The 21,840-nt window shown below is 37.9% G+C and overlaps 1 protein-coding gene and 1 pseudogene across 4 annotated transcripts in view; one reads left to right on the forward strand and one right to left on the reverse strand.

The window, feature by feature from the left end:
• Positions 1-21,840, forward strand: part of LOC102495607 (E3 ubiquitin-protein ligase RNF103) — a 111,045-nt gene that overhangs the window by 20,223 nt on the left and 68,982 nt on the right. For 2 of the 4 annotated variants that reach the window (XM_006168364.3, XM_027768266.1), the window contains one exon: positions 1,785-3,475. The exons of 1 other annotated variant lie outside the window; for it this stretch is intronic. In XM_006168364.3, the coding sequence (XP_006168426.1) occupies positions 1,785-3,360 (1,576 nt within the window). In that variant the 3' untranslated portion in view covers positions 3,361-3,475. Of the gene's footprint in view, positions 1-1,784; positions 3,476-21,840 lie in introns of those variants that run through there. One more of the 4 variants, XM_006168365.3, reaches the window with a different exon arrangement.
• On the reverse strand, positions 5,549-6,714 carry LOC102502824 (mitochondrial import inner membrane translocase subunit Tim9 pseudogene; annotated as a pseudogene).

Below are 21,840 nucleotides of genomic sequence, written 5' to 3' on the forward strand. Positions count from 1 at the left end.
TTTTTTTTTTTTTTTTTTGAGAGGTTTTTGCTATAGGGTGTGTGCACTTGCCAGACGGACAGAGAGATAGAGAAACAGAAAGTGAGAAATCACCCCTGGGGGGGGGATGGCCATGCCACAATCCCTTCTCCTCTCAGGATCTTTGGCACACACGCATATGCGTCCAGCGTGAGTTGTTTTTGTTGTTGTTGTTGTTGTTGTTTTTCTTTGGAGAGGTTTTTGCTATAGGGCGCATGCGCTCGCCAGACAGAGAGAGAGAGACAAAAAGTGAGAAATCACCTACCAGGGGGGATAGCCACACTGCAGTCCCTTCTCCTCCATTCTCCTCTCGGGATCTTGGGCACGCACGCACACGTGCCTGGCGTGAGTTTTAAGCCACCAGGTCTGGGATGCGAACCGCAGTTGACTACATGGGAGTCCAGTGACATAGCCATTACGCTAACTGCTGGTCCCTCCCAGCGTGAGTTTTAAACCACCGGGTCCAGGACGTAAACCACAGTTGACTACATGGGAGTCCAGTGACAGCCATAACGCTAACTGCTGGTCACTCACTCAGTTTTTTAGAGGGAGATAGATGTCACAAATCGCATACCAACCTTTCCAAAGAGTAGATCATGACCCTAATGGATAAATCTAAACAAGTGATTTAATTTTGGTACAATTCTCCTATACTTACTGTGCTATAAAATGAGGATGACTTTTGGACTGAATCTCTTTTAATTTAAATATGTACCTTCTGTCTGTGTTTCCTTTGTTTCCTCTTCATGATCTTTGTTGAATAGATGAGAATACAAAAAAATACGGGGCATCAGTAGCTCTTTTCTAAGTAAGTTTGGGTGCAAGTTACTTGGTAACAGTGCCTAAGTGCCTCAGACCTCATGGTATGTGTCTGAGTTAATAAATGGGTAAGGCATGGCTCCTAACCTCGGGGAGTATGCCCAAAATCAGAGACTCTGTTCAGTGTGTAGGATAATCTCTTTCCTTCTCTCTTCTCCACTATCAATTCTAACTATCTTTCAAGATCTAGTTCAATCCTCAAGCCTTTTATAAAATCTTTGCCAGCTCAAACTCTCAGTGATACTCTCTTTTCTTTGAACTTCTTTCGTATTATCAGTAAAATCTACATAGCTTTACATTTCTATTTTGTCTCCTTAAGATTTTAAATTCCTTATGAGAAGGAATTATTTTCCAATGATCTTTTGGATCTTCCCAGCATATAATACAGTGGTAGGTACATAAGAGATGCTGAAGTATTTGATAGTTCCCTTAACTGAAAGATTTTTCAAGATATACTTTCTTTTAAAAAAAGAAAGAAAGCATGGAATTAACAGATGGCATGATGGTTATGTCGCTGGATTCCCATTCAGTCAACTGCAGTTCAATTTCCAGACCTGGTGGCTTAAAACATGCTGGGCGCGTGTGTGTGCATTCCCAAAATCCCAAGAGGAGAATGGAGAGGAAAAGGGATTGTGGTGTGGCCATCTCCCCAGGAAGGGTGATTTCTTGCTTTGTGTCTCTCTGGTGAGCACACATCCTATAGTAAAAATCTCTTTAAAAAAAAAAAATGAAAGAAAGAAACATAGAAATATAAACAAATTGCAAAAAAAGAGCTTGCTTTCCCCTCTTGCACAACTGCCGATTATAGATAGGTACCACTTTTTGATTGTTTGGAGGTTATTTGGTTTGGGGGGAGAGGGTATCTTTCAATTGCTAAGGAAATTTATCCAAAGAAGGAATTGTTAGCATGACAGCAAGCTGTTTACTTACAGTTTACTCTCTTACAGATACTGCAGAAGAAGAGGCTGGGTACGGTCCACACTCATCATGTCTGTTCCACAAACGAGTACTTCTAAAGGGAAAGTCATGCTTAAAGAATACAGTGGGCGCAAGATTGAAGTAGAGCACATTTTTAAATGGATAACTGCTCATGCAGCTTCTCGGATCAAAACCATTTATAATGCTGAACATTTGAAAGAAGAGTGGAATAGAAGTGATCAGTATTGGGTGAAAATATACCTATTTGCTAACCTTGACCAACCCCCAGCCTTCTTCTCTGCACTAAGTATAAAATTTACTGGAAGAGTTGAGTTTATTTTTGTTAATGTAGAAAATTGGAACAACAAGAGTTATATGACAGATATTGGTGTATATAACATGCCATCATACATACTTAGGACTCCTGAAGGAATTTACAGATATGGAAACCACACAGGCGAATTTTTATCCCTTCAGGCCATGGATTCATTTTTACGCTCATTACAACCTGAAGTAAATGACCTGTTTGTCTTGAGCTTGGTCCTAGTTAATCTTATGGCTTGGATGGCCTTATTCATTACACAGGGAGCCACCATAAAGCGATTTGTGGTTCTCATAAGCACTTTAGGGACATATAATTCTCTGTTAATTATTTCCTGGCTACCTGTGTTGGGCTTTTTACAGCTCCCTTACTTAGATAGCTTTTACGAATATAGCTTAAAATTGTTGAGATATTCCAATACAACCACATTGGCTTCATGGGTCAGGGCAGACTGGATGTTCTATTCTTCACACCCGGCCCTGTTTCTCAGCACGTACCTTGGACATGGCTTACTAATTGATTACTTTGAGAAGAAAAGAAGACGCAACAACAACAACGATGAAGTCAATGCCAATAACTTAGAATGGTTATCAAGTCTGTGGGACTGGTACACCAGCTACCTCTTCCACCCAATTGCTTCTTTTCAGAACTTTCCTGTAGAATCGGACTGGGACGAAGACCCTGACTTATTCTTGGAGCGGTTGGCTTTCCCTGACCTTTGGCTTCACCCTCTGATACCAACTGATTACATAAAAAACTTACCAATGTGGCGATTTAAATGTCTTGAAGTTCAGTCTGAAGAGGAAATGTCGGAGGGGTCTCAAGATACTGAAAATGACTCAGACAGTGAGAGCACAGACACTTTTAGCAGTGAGAAGGAAATATTTGAAGGTAAACAAAACATAGTTCACAATTCTCCAGGAAGAGCAAGTCACTGTGATGCTGAGGCTTGTTCGTGTGCCAATAAATATTGTCAGACCAACCCATATGAAAGGAAAGGGAGGTCATATGGATCCTATAACACTAATGAAGATATGGAACCTGATTGGTTAACTTGGCCTGCAGATATGCTGCACTGTACTGAATGTGTTGTTTGCCTAGAGAATTTTGAAAACGGATGTTTGCTAATGGGGTTGCCTTGCGGTCATGTGTTCCATCAGAATTGCATTGTGATGTGGTTGGCTGGGGGCCGACACTGTTGCCCTGTTTGCCGGTGGCCTTCTTATAAAAAAAAGCAGCCATGTGCACAGCACCAGCCCTTGTCAAATGATGTCCCATCTTAACCATGTGCAATTTGTCCTTTATAAGCTTTGAGTATCTTACAGCTTGCCTTTTTAATGTTAGTCACAATGTTTTTGTGGTTTGACGTTTAGTTTTAATGTTTAGTGCAGTGGCAGGAAATACACATTATGCTAATGTTGATGACAGAATTTATTTGGTTGCCTTGTGTGTCAATTGAATGCATACTTAATTGTAAAAATTTTTATTTACAACATTGGAAATTCAGAAGTTACTGTTTTTTGTAAGCACAAAAGAAGTATAATAAAAATTTATCCTAGCAAGACTTTCCAAGATAGGATGAAATTCTAATGGAATTGAGCCAGTTTCTTATCCTAATTGTTTCCTCCCTTTTTACAATCTCTGTCCAGCACCTCTTGGTTAAATAATGTATGCTCTGAGATGAAATTTAAACAGACCTATGAAATAAATTATTTTAAAACCAAAAGAGTACAGATTTTCCAATGTTAAATCATTTTTGATAATGTAGCTAAATGCTGTAGATGTTTTACTGGTTTGTTAATTTCACAGATACAGATACATCAAACATAAATCTTAACTCATGAGGAGAAACAAACTATCTTGCTTACACTGATGGTCTAGAGATGATGTTAGTCTACCTTTTATCTCCGTTGGCTTTGATGGGCAAGATTTCATGGTGTTTTTTTTTTTAAGTATTGCATAATTAATATTTAGCACATCTATCAAAATAAAATCAACTCTACATTATTACCCATGTATATATTATGTTTTTCTTCATTTTAGAATTTTTCAAAACTACAGAAAAGTTATAAAATAGTATAGTGAACATCCCTTTCTCTTTATGTAATTCATCAAGTGTCCACATTTTGTTCTATTTGCTATATGTCTTCTGTGTGTATACTTATCTTTCTTTTCTTTTGTCTCTTTCTCTTCCTTCCTTTCTTTCTGCTGATCCTTTTGAAAATAAACTTCATTATAATCTTCACCCCTACTCATACCATCACGTATCTCTCAATAACAAGAGTGTTTTCTTACATAACCATCATACTGTTACAATACCCAAAAAATTTGACATTGATTCAGTAATATCTAATATATAATCCATATTTTCCAGTTGCTCCCCAAATGTACTTTATATCTTTATATGTTTTTGTTTTGATTGTTAGAGGGCATGTGTACTTACTGGAGAGGGGGAGAAAAAAAGGAAAGTGAGTAAGCATGCACCATAGGGCAGGGTTACTCCCTTCTCCATCTGTCCCTTCTTTTGGGATTTTGGGCACACATGCACACATCCCCAGTGTGTTTTTCAGGCCTCCAGGTCCTGAATTGAACCACACAGTCCACTATGTGTATCTAGCTGCCTTAACCATCACGCCTCAGGCTGGCCCTCTTTTCTTTTTATTGTGTGGGTTGCATTCACTTTTCTCTAGAGAAATTCCTTTTTTCTGACACTAACATTTTCTTAAAGTACAGGCCAGTTGGCTTATAGAATGTTTTACATTCTGGATTTGTATGAGTGCTTCTTTCATGATTAGATTTAAATGGAAGAATATTGCCTGAATGATTTCCGGGTACTATGACATCAGGAGGTGTGTGGTGTTAGTTTGTCCCATTGTTTTATGATACTAAGTTTAGTTAGAATGATATCTGCCATTATCTTTTTTTTTTTCTTTCTTGCAAGTAACTATGTATTTACCAGCAATTTGAGGCGGACACAAATGAACAGGAATACTTGGAGGATGATGCCGACTGAAAACATTTCAATGTATTCACAGTCCAGTCAGAATATTATGGTGCTATGTAGTATAAACAGTTGTTCAGTGATATTTCCATTTATTTCACTTTCAGTATTAAAATTTTTTTCTATCTCATACATGATTGAACACATATTTTGCTTTAAAATTAGCAGTCACGATTGAAGAAACAATTATTTATTTTTCTAATCAAGTGACCAAGCTGCCAAATCTTAAGGCTTCAACAAAAGTTTCATTGTATTATTTTCATTTAACAACAAGACCTTCTAATTTGATTATCCTTGGTATATAATGGTTTTGTTTCTCCGGTGGTTTCCATTTGCCTAAGTCGTGATCGACAGTTTAACCTGGTGACGACTGCTTCCAGGTGATTCTGTCAGATGAATCCTCACTTCCAGTGCAGTAGCTGTTGGCACACTTTCACTGATAGTCCATCCATGTCCATCCATCCAGGCCCCTATCGTGGCTGCCCAAGGAGTCCTGCTTTGGCTACCAGGGCTTCATTCTGCTGAATATGATATTCCTGGAATCTCATGGGTATTCTTTGTGTCATTTTTAGATACTTCTGTAAGCAATGTTCTGAACAGGTAATCTCTTCAGGTTTTTCTTCTCTTGTTGTAAAGTCCTTAACACAGTCCAAAAAGCTTGTTTCTGTAAGTTTATTGTAGGTTCCAAGAAATTCCCTAAACTGATCTGATCAGATTCTGGTATCTGTGCAGGCACATTCTTGTGGTATGTTTATTAGTCACCTTTTCTGATGCATGCGTTTCCTTTCTGTTCTGGGAAAGTAGCTGTCCAACCTTTGCTTGAATATCGTCAATGAGGCCCATTTTCTTACTTAGGCGCAAGCTGTGGCATCTGACACCAGTACGAGGCTAATGGGCTCCACCACGGGCGGAGTCTAGGAGCAGTGAGGGTCCAGGTCGGGGAGGGCGCCGCAGCTGCTGGGTGGCATGGTGATATCTGCCATTATCTTGCATTATAAGATACTCTTATACTTTATAATTAAGAAGGAACCCTTGGGAGGCCAGCAGGTGGCGTTGTGGCTAAGGCACTGAACTCTCCCCAATGACTGGCTATGGTTTGAGTCCCAGACCTGGTGGCTTACTTTCTCACTTTCCTTCTCTTTCTGTATCTTTCTCTGGTCAAATGAAAATAAACTAATGAATAAATAAATAAATAATTCTTTAAAAAAAATTAGGAACCCATGAGATCATGTGAATATCTTGCTTAACAGTTTTTAACCCAATGGTTTTAACATTCACTGATGATTTTTTGCTTCAGTCAGCTATTAAAGAGGACTTACAGCATGGGGATTTTTCTAATTCCATCCTTTATTCTACATTTATTAACTGGCATTTTTTTCTTTCACACTTTGAATATCACTATGGACTCAAAGATAATTTTATATTTTCTATGTTGATTATTCTTTTTGATACTCAAATCCTCTCTAATTTGATTATTAGCAGCCCCTATAAGCAGGTTCTTATGTCCTATTGACATATCCTATTAGTCTTGAAACTCTTGTTTGCTTTTTGACACAAGGTATTCCAGTCTCATTTTGTACTTTACTTGACCCAGCTCAGTAAAATTAGCTATTTCTTCAAAGTGTTCAAATTTCATGATAGACTTTTATTATTATTATTTAGATTTTTGCTACAGGGCACATGTGCTCACTGGAGAGACAGAAGAGAGACAAAAAGTGAGAAATCATTCCCAGGGAGGATGGCCATGTTGCAGTCCCTTCTCTTCCATTCTCCTCTTGGGATTTTGGGCACACATGCACATGCACCCCGGCACAATTTTTAAGCTGCTGGATCCAGGATTCAAACCACGGTTGACTGCATGGGAGTCCAGCAACTTAATCATTATGACATCTGCTGGTCCAGTGGTAGACTTTTAAAATACTTCATTGACTACCTCACAGAATGGTAAGAAAGTAAGTTTATCACTGGTCTCGTCTGTGGCATGGTAGTGAAGGTGACTGGATCCCACGTGGCTGACTATGTGGTTCAAGCCGCAGACTGGGCGCTTGAGAAACACTGGGGGTCTGTGTGTGCATGCTCCTAATCCCAAAAGGAGGGTGAGATGGAGGAGGAGGGATTGCAGCATGACCATTGCCCATGGGGGGGCTAGGGTGTTTTCTTCCTCTCTGTCTTTAGGGAGTGTGTGTCACACTTGCCAAACCATAGCTATATGTCCAGATGTGTGGCTGTCTGCTGGACAGCTACTCTTGGATGCTTTCAAGTACTTCGTAATTCTAAAACAGCTTTTCATTGTCTCTCCACCCCCAGTGCTCCTCCTAAGCTCCTGGTTACAGGAAAATATAGAACTTTTTGAAAGACAAAATTTTTTCCAGCATCCTGGAGCACACTCTACTGTGGAGATCACTAGCCCGAAGATGAGCAGTCTCTAACACTGGCTTTTGAGGCCCTTCATAACCTGTTCCTGGCTTACCTCTCAGCCTCCAGTTGATATTCCACACTGCTCGTCCCCCCAGGCTCATGTTCTCATTTTTTTCCACTTAATATTTTTATATCCCCTCTACTTGGTGGTCTTCTCCTTTCTCTCTGATCTTCCTGGCTAGATCCCACTTTCTCTAGGAATTCTGAACCTTCTTACCTATCCTCTCCTTCCTTACTAGGCTTATAAAAGGACAAAAATCACCATACAGTGGACACTCGGGTGGATGTCACCTCACTCGAGTGATTAAATTGGAGCACCAACAATGGAACAAATTGATAGGTGCCCTTCTGTATCCCAGTGATAGCTTGTACCTGCCTGTCATATGTCAGCTGCTTTGAATTAAAACTGTATTATGGGATCCAGCAGGTGGCATGGTGGTTAAGGCACTGGACTCCCACATGGCTGAGCATGGTTTGTGTCCTGGACCTGGCAACTTGCTTTCTCACTCCTTCCCCCAGCCCCCCCATCTCTCTCTGATGAGAGTGCATGCCCTATAACAACTTAAAAAAATTTTTTTAACTATTATTTCTTTTTCAGAGGAGTTCCTTTATGGTAGGAACTGTGTTTTATCCACCTAAGTATCCACAGTGCATAGCATAAGATAGACATAATACATTTGAATGTTAGACATGCAATTAAAATACTATAGTGAGGTCAGGAGGAATATAATTTTAGGTCTCCAGGTGAATTTAACTCATCCCTTAATTGTTAAATCTAACAAACAATAGTTCTTTTGTCAGATTTTCCTGGAGTTGGAAAATTGAAGGAAATATTTAAGATGGACAGATTCTAAACTCTTTTTTTAACTATGTTTGAAAAGAAAGTTTGGGGTGCCAGCAGGTGATTCAGTGGTTAAGGATGCCGGGCTCCCACATGACCAACCATGGTTCGAGTCCTGGACCTGGTGGCTTGCTTTCTTGCTCTCTTTCTCTCTCTCTCTCTCTCACTCACTCTGCCCCTCTCTGGTCAAATTAAAATAACTGGCTAAATAAATAAAGTTAAATATAAATAATTCTTTAAAAAAATAAAATAAGTTTTGGGGTAGTGTGGAGGTTAAGGTTCTGGATCCCACATGGCCAACTGCACAGTTTGAGACCCAGACCAGCAGTTTGAAAATAACCATGTGCATGTGTGCGCTACATCCTGAGAGGAAAATAGAGGGAAAAGGATTGTGGTATGACGATATGCTCTAGGGGGTGATTTCTCACTCCCTCCCCCAGTGAGCGCGCATGATCTATAGTAAAACTTAAAAAAAAAAATAGTTTGAATTCTTGGAACAGCCTGTTGTATTTAATGAACTACAGATTCCAAGTATATGGGCTTTGTAGTTACAGTACTCGAGTTAACTGTAACAGTAGGACATATGATTCATCCTGCTCCAGAATTTTTCTACTGTCTTCTCATAATTTCCCATGTAAGTCTTTTCTTTTTCTAAGGATAAGTGCAAGAGTAATACCATAATCTACTCTCATATCTTTTAGTTATTTATTTTTTTGGAGAGGTTTTTGCTCTAGGGTGTGTGTGCTTGCCAGAAAGACAGAGACAGTAGAAGGTTTGAAATCACCTCCCAGGGGGGATGGCCACACCGCAATCCCTTCTCCTCCATTCTCCTCTCAGGATCTTGGGCACGCACGCACATGTGCCCAGAATGAATTTAAGTCACCAGGTCCAGGACTTGAACCATAGTTGACTACATAGAAGTCCAGTGCCTACATAGGAGTCCAGAGACATAGCCATTATGCCAACTGCTGCTCCCTATATTCTACTTTTATATTTTTGACATAGCAGACACTGGGTAAATAATTGTTGGCTTGAGTTTCATTTCAGTTTTGTTTTTTTGTTTTTATTTTAACATTTTGCCATAGTAATCATGCATGGGTAGAGAAAGCATGCCAGAGAATGACAGAGGGAAAGTGAGAAATCACCCCTTATGGCCATACTTCAATCCCCTCTCCTCCATTTTCCTCTCAGGATTTTAGACAGGCACACACATGCACCCTGTGTGATTTTCAAGTCAGGGTCAGGGACTCAAACTGTGGTCAGCCATGTGGGAGTCCAGTGCCTTAACCACTATGCCACCTGCTGGCTCCAGCTCACTTGAATTTTAAGAATCCGTTTAAATTTCCTTTATCAGACTTTCTACTATTTAACTAGCAGAGGTAGAAAAAAGACTATAATTTTAGTGCCCATTAGTAGCAAAAAAGATATTGGTACTTATGGCCTGGTCCACAGCAAAAATCTCCTTTCACATATTTCTTTGCATCTATTACCTGAGAGCCTAGCAGATTATTCTATAATCTCTCCTGCTCTCTCGTGTTTCCTTCTCAACCATTTTATTAGTTCTTAAAACTCTACTGAAGGGACCAAGATAGAAATGAAATGTTGTATCCTTTTTGCTGTTGGATCTGACTTAAAAATTAGTGAAGAAATCACTGGCATTTCATTGTTAAAATGATATTTTAAAATAATTTGTGTCTTAATCATTCTGTTCTTGTTCTTTGTTCTCCATAATTATTGATTTATGTTCACTTTAGGCGATTCCTTTGCTGCATTTTTTGTGCTATCTCTTCACCAAAATTTGTTACTGTTTTATACAAAGTAGATCATTTCACTTCACAACAACCCTGTGTAGCTGGTGGAGTAGAAGGGATAAATGATTAACCATTCAGGGCAACTGGGATACTATTGAACAGAAGATGTGGATGAGGACACAGCTTTCAAATTCACGTATCTTCAGGACCCAGCAAAGGAAGTCAAGTCAAGAACAGTGGGAGCAATAGTTTGTATGCTCTGCCTTTAATTATTTAAGAAAGATCATGTCAGCCAATCAATCCAAACTGGTTGTGGCTTTTTTTGTAACCTCTAGATAAGGCCCTATCTTTTTTCTTGTTCAGAATTTGTTCTGCCATACTTTCACTCTCAGTGCATTTGGGGAAAAGACAATAAAGGAAAGCTGCCTTTTCTTTGGTCAAAAATGTTCTTTATGCTGGTGCTAAATTGCCTCCTTGTCATCATCAAGTTCTCTTGGTTTATGTGCATAAGATAAAAGGCTCTTTAGATATTTATCAGAGAGATAGCAAAGTTAGACACCCACATATTTCCTTATTCCGAAGTATCTAGTGAATAGGTAAAGGGCCATACAGATTCTCAGAAAATTTACTTTTACTTTGTATACAATCCAGGTAAGTTTGGTGATCTAGCTTCCCTGTCTGTAGAATAGCTTTATGTTTAGAAGCTGTGGAATAGGAGAGGAGACTACCAGAGGCTGGCCAGGCAAAGATGTCACAGTTACAATGGTTTTTCTGTTTAAGGACAGAAGCTATGGAGAAAAAGGTAAAACAAGAGTTCATGGGTAGATAGTGAAGTAACAAATGTCACTATCTTGACAACAATGATTCTGGGCCACCAAGAAATACATTTTACCAGTGGCCTCTCTATAAGAACTCAGGAAAAATTCATTTTATAAAATTCAAAATAATTAACTTTGAAATATTTTGACAAAGTGAAAATTTTCTGCTTCCTTGAAATCTTATTTTAGAGATAGTGTGTGGACAGAAATCTTGTTCCTCAGTGACTCCCTTATAAAAAGTCAATGCTTGGGGCCAGCATTTGGTGTAGTGGTTAAGGCACTGGACTCCCACATGGCTTACCACGGTTTGAATCCCAGATCCTGCCACTTGAAAATCACACTGAGCATGTGTAAGCACATACATAAAATCCCAAGAGGAAAAGGGATTGTGGCATGGCCATCCCTGCTAAAGGAGTGATTTTTCACTTTCACTCTATCGGTCTTTGTCTCTCTCCAGTGAGCACTCGCACCCTATGCCAAACAAAATCTGAAAGAAAAAAAAAAAAGGTACTGCTTAGTAGTCTCACCAGTTTTGCTATAAACTGTCCCATCACTATATCTATTATGTAAAAAATTACTTTCTTTTTAAAGAAAGACTTTATTCAGTTCATTCAAAAAACTGACAAAATAAATTTCAGTTGCAATTTCACATATACCACAAACAAAAGAATATAACAATAGCTTACAAATTAATGAAAAGCTACAATTTTGGAAAACGTTGTAAATATTTTGCATACCAGTCAAACCTTTCTTTTAGGCAAAGTACTCTTTTGATGACAGATAAATTTAAAAATATACACTATTGGGACCAGCAGTTGGCGTAATGGCTATGTTGCTGGACTCCCATGTAGTCGATCGCAGTTCGAGTCTTAGACCTGGTGGCTTAAACTCACGCCAGATGCATGTGCGTGCATGCCCAAGATCCTGAGAGGGGAATGGAGGAGAAGGGATCACAGCAAGGCCACCCCCCAGGGGATGATTTCTTCCTTTCTCTCTCTCTGTCTCTCTCTTTCTGGCAAGTGCACGCTCCCTATACCCAAAAAAAAAAAAAAAAAAAAAAGAAAGAAAGAAAGAAAGAAAGAAAAATACACTATTGCAAAGTGTTTCAGACAATACAAAAAGGTTTTGATTTTTCTCTTGTAAACCAAAGTTTATCATTTATAATCTTTTTTTTTTTTGCTTCACACCCACCATCCACCATCCTCTCTCTACCAACCACTTTCCCCCCTTACTGTCACTAGCATCCACACCCATCCTTTCCACCATTACATCTTCAGATCTCTCAACCTCTGCCATAAAGTGCAGACACTCACTACAAATTGAGTGGGGATATACGATGTGTTTCTTTTAACGTCTGGCTCACTTCACTCAATATTAAATCTTCAATATTCATCCATTTTGAGTTGAATGATAGGATCTCATTGTTTCTTATAGCTGTGTAATATTCCATAGTGTGTGTGTGTTTATAATATACACTATATATAATATATATACAGTATATAAATATAATTTTTCTTATAGCTGTGTAATAGTCCATAGTGTGTGTGTGTGAGAGAGAGAGAGAGAGAGAGACCATATATAGTTTTTCAACCTAATCATTAGATTTTTCAACCTAATCCTTATATATATATATAAATAATATATATATATATTATATGTGGTCACAGTTTCTCAACCTAATCACCAGTTTTTGGACACTTAAGTTGGTTCCATGTTTTAGCAATTACAAATAATGCTGCAATAAACATAGATATGCAGATGCCTTTCTGATTGAGCGTTATTTTATCCTTTGGGTAGATAACAAGAAGTGGGATTTCTGGGTCATATGGAAGTTGTTTTAGAGAAATCTCCATATTGTTTTCCAGAGGTTGGACTAATTTACATTCTCACCAACAGTGTAAGAAAGAGTTCCTTTTTCACCACAGGCTTACAGCCTCACTAATACATTGTTTTGTTTGTTTGTTTTGTTTTTTGTTTTTTGATCCTAGCCTTTCCAACTAGGGTTAAATGATATCTCATTGTAGTTTTAATTTGCATTTCCCTTATGATGAGAGACTTTCAACATTTTTCTATATGGCTTTTGGCCATTCTAAGTCTTCCCTGGAGAGCTGTCAGTTCAATTCATTTGCCCATCTTTTAATTAGATTATTTCTTTTTTTATGAGCGAGCCACAAAAAGGATTTTCACATGCAGTATATATTAAGTCATTGTTATTACTTTTCATTTGGGAATGTACTTTGCAACTTCTTTTCATTTGGGAATGTACTTTGAGAATGCCATTTATTTGTGGACAAAGCAGAGTCTGGTGACGTCTTTCCACATGGGTAACTTTTTTGGAATTTTGTGAGGTCTTTTTGTAAAGGTGAGATAGCAGGGTTTCAGACACAGCAAAAAGAACTCTCTGATGTTTTCAGGACTTTTTTAAACCATGCTTTCCATTTATTTTTACTTCATTTCTGAGGCAAACAGCTAAAACAGTAAGTTCCTAGAACAAATTTCCTCAAATTGACTCCCAGTTTTGTGGCCAGAGGCTTGGAAAGGAGACAACCCTTAAAATGCCAAACACAACAATATCTCAGACTTTTAAGACAGTATTGCTCAGGGCCAACCAGAAGATGTGGTCATTAAAGGCTGCTGGATCCCCCATGATTTACTCTATAGTTCGGTCCTGAACCAGGTGGGTTGAAAAACATGTCAGGCACATGTGTGTGTGTGCCCCAAATCCTGAGAGGATAAAGAGATTGTGGTGTGGTCAACTCTCCCTACTCCTAGGGAATACTCTCTCTCTCTGGCAAATGCACACATCTTATAGCAAATTTAAAAAAAAAGAAAGAAACAATATTGCTCAAATCATTTATTAGTATTGAATACGATGGACAGTTACCAATCCTGATACAGCTTTGCTTCAAAAGCACCTAGTTTTGTTTGATGAGAAAGAAAAGTGGCTCTTCACAGTTTCCCTGTTTTAAATAGAATCTGAGTTTCAGAAGCAGATTTGAAAGTTGTTTAATCCAATCTTCTGCCTTAATTTAGATCCTTGACGTTCCTATTATGAACTGACATGCTCATCATGTGACAAAAGGCATGCTTACATTTGAAAAAAAAAAATCTATAAACATTCCACCTGCCAGGATCCACAGAAAAGTGTGTGGTTAGCTGGCAACTCGGTATCAGCAAGTGCAAAGCCCAGATTTGTACACTTTGTTCGACATCTTTTATGTAACCATCTTTGGGAAGGATGATGAGTCAGTTCATCTTCTGAAAAAGCTAGTCCTAATTTAACCTCCTAGCTCTGAAATATATTTCCATCATTTATCAAAATGGCACATATTTAACCAGGATTTTTACTTAGAGAGAAACACGCAAATTGTTAAGTATTAAAGACCCTCCTTATGAGTTCAGCACCAAACTCATTCTATTCCCCTGAAATCACCAAAAAAGGAAACAGGCTACATGAGAGCAGCTTTCTTCTGCTTCCGCCAAGCATACTCCCTGCTGTTACTAAATGAGGGCAGATGTACACAGATCTGCTGTATTTTCATGGCCATGGAGAGGATGAAAGGTGACACTACCAAAGCCGAAGGTGGTTTGTAGCACAGTATTCACCAGACTGGATTGTACAGAAATTAGAGAAAGGACCCTTTCCAATTTCAACGTTTTCTAGAAACTGGAGAAGTCTCCAATAACCCACTTAATTGTATTCCTTTAACTCTAAGCAGAAATGTATCCAATTAGCCAATTTTGGGAAGAGATGTGTTTTATTTGACTCTGGTAATCAGACCTAAAGTTGGTTCCAACACCTTGGGATTTTTCATCAGGAAGGATGTGATGTTAACTATAATCTGAGAATTTTTTTCACATTCTGAATGCAATACTGGTGTTTTCTGAAATGATAGTCCTATGAGTGCACCATAGCTGGCAAGGGGAAAGGGCTTTTGATGCCTCATAACATGTATTAATTAGCTAAAAAGGAGCAGGAGAGACAGGAAAGGGAAAGAACAAATGGACCATACTTTCTCTCACCATCTATCCTTCTTCAGCATTTAAAGCCATCTAGGGAAATTACACATTTTTTCCCTTTAGCTAAAACTTTTACTGAAGAGCAATATACTTTCACAAAAGTATATAAATATCAAATCAAGATTATTGTTTATCACAAGTCAACACATTCATGTAACCCATCATTCAGATCATGAAACAGAATCAGCTGCTAGAAATCTTCCTCTGCTTCCTTCCGAGTCACTACCTCTGCCATCCTTCCAAGATGTAATCTCTGGTAACTTCTAAAACCATAGATTAGTTTTGCCTTTTTTTTTTTTTTTTAATGTTTTTGCCATGAGGCTCATGAGCTCACCAGAGAGAGACAGAGGAAGAGGGACAGTGAGGGCGAAAGCGAGAAATCATGCCCTCAGGAGATAGCCTCCGCAATCCCTTCTCCATTCTCCTGGGATTCTGGGCACACATACATATGGCCCAATGTGATTTTCGACCTGGATATAAACACCAGGCAACCATGTAGGAGTCCAGCGCCTTAACCTCTATGCCACCTGTAGTTTTGCCTTTTTAAAAATATCATATAAGGGGCTACCAGGTGATGTGGTGGTTAAGGAGCTGGACACTCCCACGTGAATGACCATGGTTTGAGTTCCAGACCTGGGGTGGCTTGCTCTTTCACTTTCCCTGTGTGTGTGTGTGTGTGTGTGTGTGTGTGTGTGTTTCTCTCTGGTCAAATTAAAATAAATGTGTGAAAAATTAAAAATAAATAATTCTTAAAATATATATAAATGGAATCACATAGGATGCTTGGATATAGTTTCCTTCATTTAAAATTATGTTTGTGAGGATCATCTATTTTATGCATAGCAGTAATTTGTTCATTTTCATTGTTGTGTAGAATTATATCATATGAATACAGAATAATTTAGTCTACTCTATTGTGATAGACATTTAGTTTATTTCCAGTATTTGGCAATTATAATTAATACTGCTATGAATATCCTTGTATATGACTTTGGTTCATAGGAGTTTCTGGGTTATTGAGTATGCCTATATTCAATTTTCTTAGACACCAATAGTTTCTAAAGTGGCAGTACTAATTTATATCCTCTCCAGAAGACTACAAGAGGTCCAGTGTTTCACATTCTTGCTAACTTTTGCTGTTACTATTTTATTTTCATGTTAGCATTTTGGGCAGGTATATAGAGTTATCTCTTTGTGTTTTAATTTGCACTTCTGCAACAACTAATGAGATTAAAACATTTCCACGTGTTTACTGGTCATTTGAATAACATTTTTTGTGACATGCTTGTTAAACTTTTAGCTATTTTTCTATTGGGTTGCTTTGTGATTTGTGTAATTATAGTTCTTAGATATGAGTCCTTTGTCAAATACATTTATTGCAAATATTTTCTCCTAAACTAAGGCTTTCCTTTCTGGTGGATAGGGAGGATTTCATCTTTTATCTTTGGAAATTTCTGATAATATACAAAAGTAGAAAAGTTAATATAATTAACTCCCATATACCCAATTTCAATAATTATCAACTCATGGCTAAACTTATTTCAGATATATGCTCATATCCCCACTAAAAATCACCCAATTCAATTGCCCTAACCTGCCCTTTTGATTCCATTATTTATTCTTTATTTTTCCTTTAGTTTTTACTATATGGTGCATGTAGTCACTGGAGAGGGGCAGAGAGAAAGAGAAGAAGAGAGAGAAAGTGAAAAATCATTCCCCAGTCTCTTCTCCTCCATTCTTCTCTTGGGATTCTGGGTTTTTAAGTGCACAAGCTGATTGTACTTTTCAAGCTGCACAGTTCTGGACTCAAACCATGAAATCCCCATATGAGATGCAGTCCTCAACCACTGTGCCACTGGTTGGCCTTCCATTATTTATTCTTTAGATCCTTACTACTTCATAAACAGTCATTTATATGAGTCATCTTGAAAAAGTTCATGAAAATACTGTGCATAGATTTCAGTTTTTTGCACCAAATAAACTAGTTTTGATAAACTGTTTTTTTTTTTTTTTAATTTTTAGAGAGATTTTTTGCTATAGGGCATGTGAGCTCACCAGAAAGACAGAGAGACAGAAAGCAAGAAATCATCTCCTGGGGGGATGGCCACACTGCAGTTCCTTCTCTATTCTTCTCTTGGGATTTTGGGTATGCACACACACATGCCTGGCATGAGTTTCAAATCACCAGGGCTGGGACTCGAACCACGGCTGACTACGTGGGAATCCAGCAGCATAACCACTACACCATCTACTGGTTCCTTCCATGAACTTTTTGAAGTGTCTTTGTATTACCTGAGCTCTTTGCATATGGTAACTCAGTTGACTGCTTCCTCCTTAAAATTCCTTTCCCTCAAGATTCTGTGGTACTGGTCAACCTTACTTTCACCAGCTTCTCTGATCCTTCCTTCATAATTATTTTCCTGTAATCTTCCTTCCCTACTCCTTTAGAATTATTGTCCCCCAGAATTCTATTCCAGTTTTCAATTTATTTGGGTAATTTCAATACTCATGTCTTGACTTCCATTTACATGATTTACATATTTATGGCTTCTGAATCTACATCTCTAGTCTAAAACACTCCAATATCAGCTCCCTGATAGACCATTTGCTGGGCATCTTACTTAGCCCACAAACATCTGAGGCAGACTGCTGTTGTCTCCCTCCACTCTAATCCATGCCCTCAGGGCTGCCATATTTTTGAAGAGAAAAATACAGCATGATTTTCCCAATGACCCGATAGTTTAAAATTTTATTAAACTTTATTTTCTAAGGAAATTAGGTTCGTGGCAAAATAGAGCAGAAGGTACAAATTTCTCTGCCCCTACACATGCATAGCCTCTCATGGCATCAACAGCTTCCATAGAGTAGTACACTTGTTACAACTGATGAACCTGCATTGACACATCATTATCACCCGAAGTCCACAGTTCACAATTAGACTTCACTCTTGGTGGTGTATATTCCATGGGTTTGGACAACTATAGTTTCGTGCCCTAAAAATCCTCTGTGCTGAGCCAGTTCTCCTCTCTCTGCCTCCAACCTCCCACAACCACTGATCTCCTTACCATCTCTATAGTTTTGCCTTTTCTAGAATGTCATATAGTTGGAATCATAAAGTAAATAACCTTTTTATACTGGCTTCTCTTAATTAGTAATGTGCATTTTAATTTTTTAAAATTTTCTCCATGTTTTTGCATGGCTTACAAGCCATTTCCGTTACCTAGATGTACCACAGTTTGTTTATCCATTCACCTACTAAAGAACATCTTGATTACGTCCAAGTTTGGGAATCACGAATAAAGTTGTCATAAACACTTGTGTGCTGGTTTGTTTTCATCTCCTTTGAATAAGTACCAAGTGATGTCATTGCTGGATAGTATAATAAGAGTATTTTTGGTTTTGTTTTGCTTTAAACTTTCTTTCTTAATTTTTTTTTTTTTTGAGAGGTTTTTCACTATAAGGGCGCATGCGTGCGCCAGAAAGCCAGAGAGAGACCGAAAGACAGAAAGCGAGAAATAAATCACCTTCCAGCGGGGATGGCCATGCCACAATTTCTTTTTCTCCATTCTCCATTCTCCTCTCCATGCACACATGCACATGCGCCCGGCGTGAGTTTAAACCACTGGGACTCGAACAGCGGTCGACTACATGGGAGTCCGTGGAAGTCCCAGAGACATAACCATTATTCTAACTGCTGGTCCTTAAATTTTTTTTAATATTATATTTAATCACATATATCTTTACAGTGTATAACATTTCATTTTGCCAGCATATCAGATTACCATGCATATCAGTTAAGACAAAGACATTACTATTCATATCATTGTCAAATAGCTCTTCAATGTTTTTCAGATTATTATATTTCTTTCATTCCCATTATTTTTTAAATATTCAATCACTATATATCATTTGGCTTGTAAAGAGAATTTACCTAATATGAAATACTTCTCAGACCAATCCAGTTGAGAATACTATACCTGTTATCATCAACAGGTAATAAAACATTTCTGCGACCCACAAATGTCATGCCTCTTTGTTTTTTCTCCTGCTTTCCTTCTTTATACTCCTCCCTTCTGCCCCCACCCCCAATTCCACACTGTCTTCAGCATCCCTAACTATTTTCACTGCTTTTATGCCCTCCAATATTTCTATCTCTACCACAGAGTGTGGATTATTGGGCATATATTAAATGGATACATACAGTATCTTTCTTTCATAGCCTGGCTTGCTTCACTTAACAGTAAATCTTTCATATTCAACCACTTTCTATCAAATGCCAGAGGGTCTTTTTTTTTTTTTTTTTTTTTTTTTTTACAGCTGAACAGTATTCCATAGAGTATATGTGCCACACATTTTCAATCCATTCATCTGTTTGTGGACATTTGGGTTGGTTCCATGTCTCAGCAATCATGAATAATACTGCAATAAACATTGATGTGCAAGCATCTGAGCATTCTCCTGTCCTTTGGGTAGATACCTAGAAGTGGGATTGCAGGATCAAATGGTAGGTTCTATTTGTAGATCTTTGAGGACCTTCCTATTGTTTTCCACAATGGCTGAACCAATTTACATTCCCATCAACAGGGTAGGAGAGTTCCCCTTTCACCACAACTCCGCCAACATTTAACATTTTTTTGTATTTTTAAATCTTCACCATCCTGACAAGGGTTAGGTGGTATCTCTTTGTGGTTTTATCTGCATCTCCGTTATGATGAGGGATGTAGAACATTTCCTCATATGCTTTTTGGCTGTTCATATATATGTCTTCCTTAGATTTTTGTTCAGCTCATTTTCCCATCTTTTAGTTGGATTAATCATTTTTTTTCCAGGTAAACCACTTGAGTTCCCTGTGTATTCTGGTTTTCAGTCCCTTGTCTGAGGCATAGTTTACAAAAATATTCTCCCATTCTGAGGACTATTGATTCACAATAATTACTGTGTCTTTTGCTGTGCAGAAACTTCTTAATCTTATATAGTCTCACTGTCCATTTTAGGAATTATTGCCTGTGCTTTGGGAGTCTTGTTTAAGATGTCTTTGCCTACCCCAATGTCTCCCAGAGTTTCCCCAGTGTTGTCCACCAGTGGATTAATAGTGTAAGGTCTTAGGTTCAGACATTTCATCCATTTTGAATCCATTTTTGAAAATGGTGAAATATGGGGGTTCAGTTTCATCCTTCTGCATTTGGATACCCAGTTTTAATAGCATCATTTTCTAAAGAGGATTTCCTTTCCCACTAGATCGACTGGCATCCTTTGTCAAAAATCAGTTGGCTGTAAGCTTTGGAGTTTATTTCTGGGGTCTCTATTTCATTGGTCCACCTGTCTGTTTTTGTGCCAATACAATGCTGTTTTGATTACTACAGCTTTACAGTATATTTTGGGATCTGGGAGTGAGATGCCACCCACTTCACTTTGTGCAGAATTGTTTTGGCAATACGAGGTCTTTTATGATTCCAGACCAATTCTATGATTGTCTTTTCTAGATCTATGAAGACTGTCTCTGGTATTTTTATTGAAATTGAGTTAAATATGTAGATTAATTTGGGTAGAATTGCTCTTTTGATTATATTAGTTCTTCCAATCCAGGAACATGGGATGTCCTTCTACTTTTTTGTGTAATTTTCAATATCTTTTTAAAGATGTGCATAATTTCTTTGTAAAGGTCTTTTACTTCCTTAGTTAAGTTTACCCCTAGGTATCTTATACATTTTGTAGCTATGGTAAAAGGGACTAATTTCTTTCTTTCTTTTTTTTTTTTTTTGGAGAGGTTTTTGATATAAGGTGAACTACCATATGACCCAGTAATTCTACTCCTAAGTATTTACCTAAAGCATAGAAAAACTCAGTCAGAAAAACACTTGCACATTCATGTTTATTGTAGCATTATTTACAATTGTTAGGACATGGAATCAAACCAAATGCCCAAAAATAGATGATTGGATTGAAAAATGTGGCATATGTATTCAATGGAATACTACTCAGCCATAAAAAACAATGAGACCCTGTCATATGATACAAAGTGGATGAATATGGAAGACTTGCTGCTAAGCAAAGCAAATCAGACTATGAAAGACAGACTTTGAATGTCCTCACTCAATATATACCGATGATCTGCACTCTATAATGGAAACTGAAAATTTGGTAGGTATAGTACCAGGGAGGGCATGGTAGATACAAGAGATAGTGAGGTTAAGGGTAATATGGGGGTAAGTAGTAGAGGGAGGGACAGGAACAGGGAAAGAAAAAAAAAGTTTGTTTCATTGACAAAAAAATGAAAAACTATTTGCTGATGATACTGTATATAGTAATGTCTTTGTCTTTTTTTCCTCTGGAAACTTTTAACTAATTAATTTATCACACAATTTCTTAAATAATCTAACTACTTTCAATAGCAAGTTCAGCTGGTAATTTCAAGAAAAGCCATTTTGAATTGGTAAGGAAATTTGCTTAAAATTTAAAGTCTGGAAACAGGTTAATATTCTGTTCAAATAGTAGGTACATGAACCTACTGAGAGCTCAATACAGGACAAAAACTCTTAAAACCAGACAACAAAGCCTAGAAGAAAAGCAGCAATGTTTTAGTCAAAAGTCACAGAATGCTATTTCACCAGTTCAGTCTCGTGTACTTAATCTATCTTCTGTTGTGGTTCAATCTTCCCGATTCAATTCTGGGATATAATGTTCAACTCAATCTGTCCCTACGATTAAGTTGGCTAATTTCTTAGTTTTTGAACACTTATTTCTGTGTGTCTGCATTTAATTTTACTGACATAGCACTCCCTTGAGAACTTCTTGGAGATCTGGTCTGGTGCTGGTAAATTCTTTCAAGTTTTGTTTATCTGAGAATGTTCTTGTCTCTTCTTGCCATATGAAGGATAATCTTGCCGGGTACAGTATTCTCGGTTGAAATTGCT

This window comes from Tupaia chinensis, unplaced genomic scaffold (genome assembly GCF_000334495.1).
Source record: "Tupaia chinensis unplaced genomic scaffold, TupChi_1.0 Scaffold145741_1, whole genome shotgun sequence".
Taxonomy (NCBI): Eukaryota; Metazoa; Chordata; class Mammalia; order Scandentia; family Tupaiidae; genus Tupaia; species Tupaia belangeri.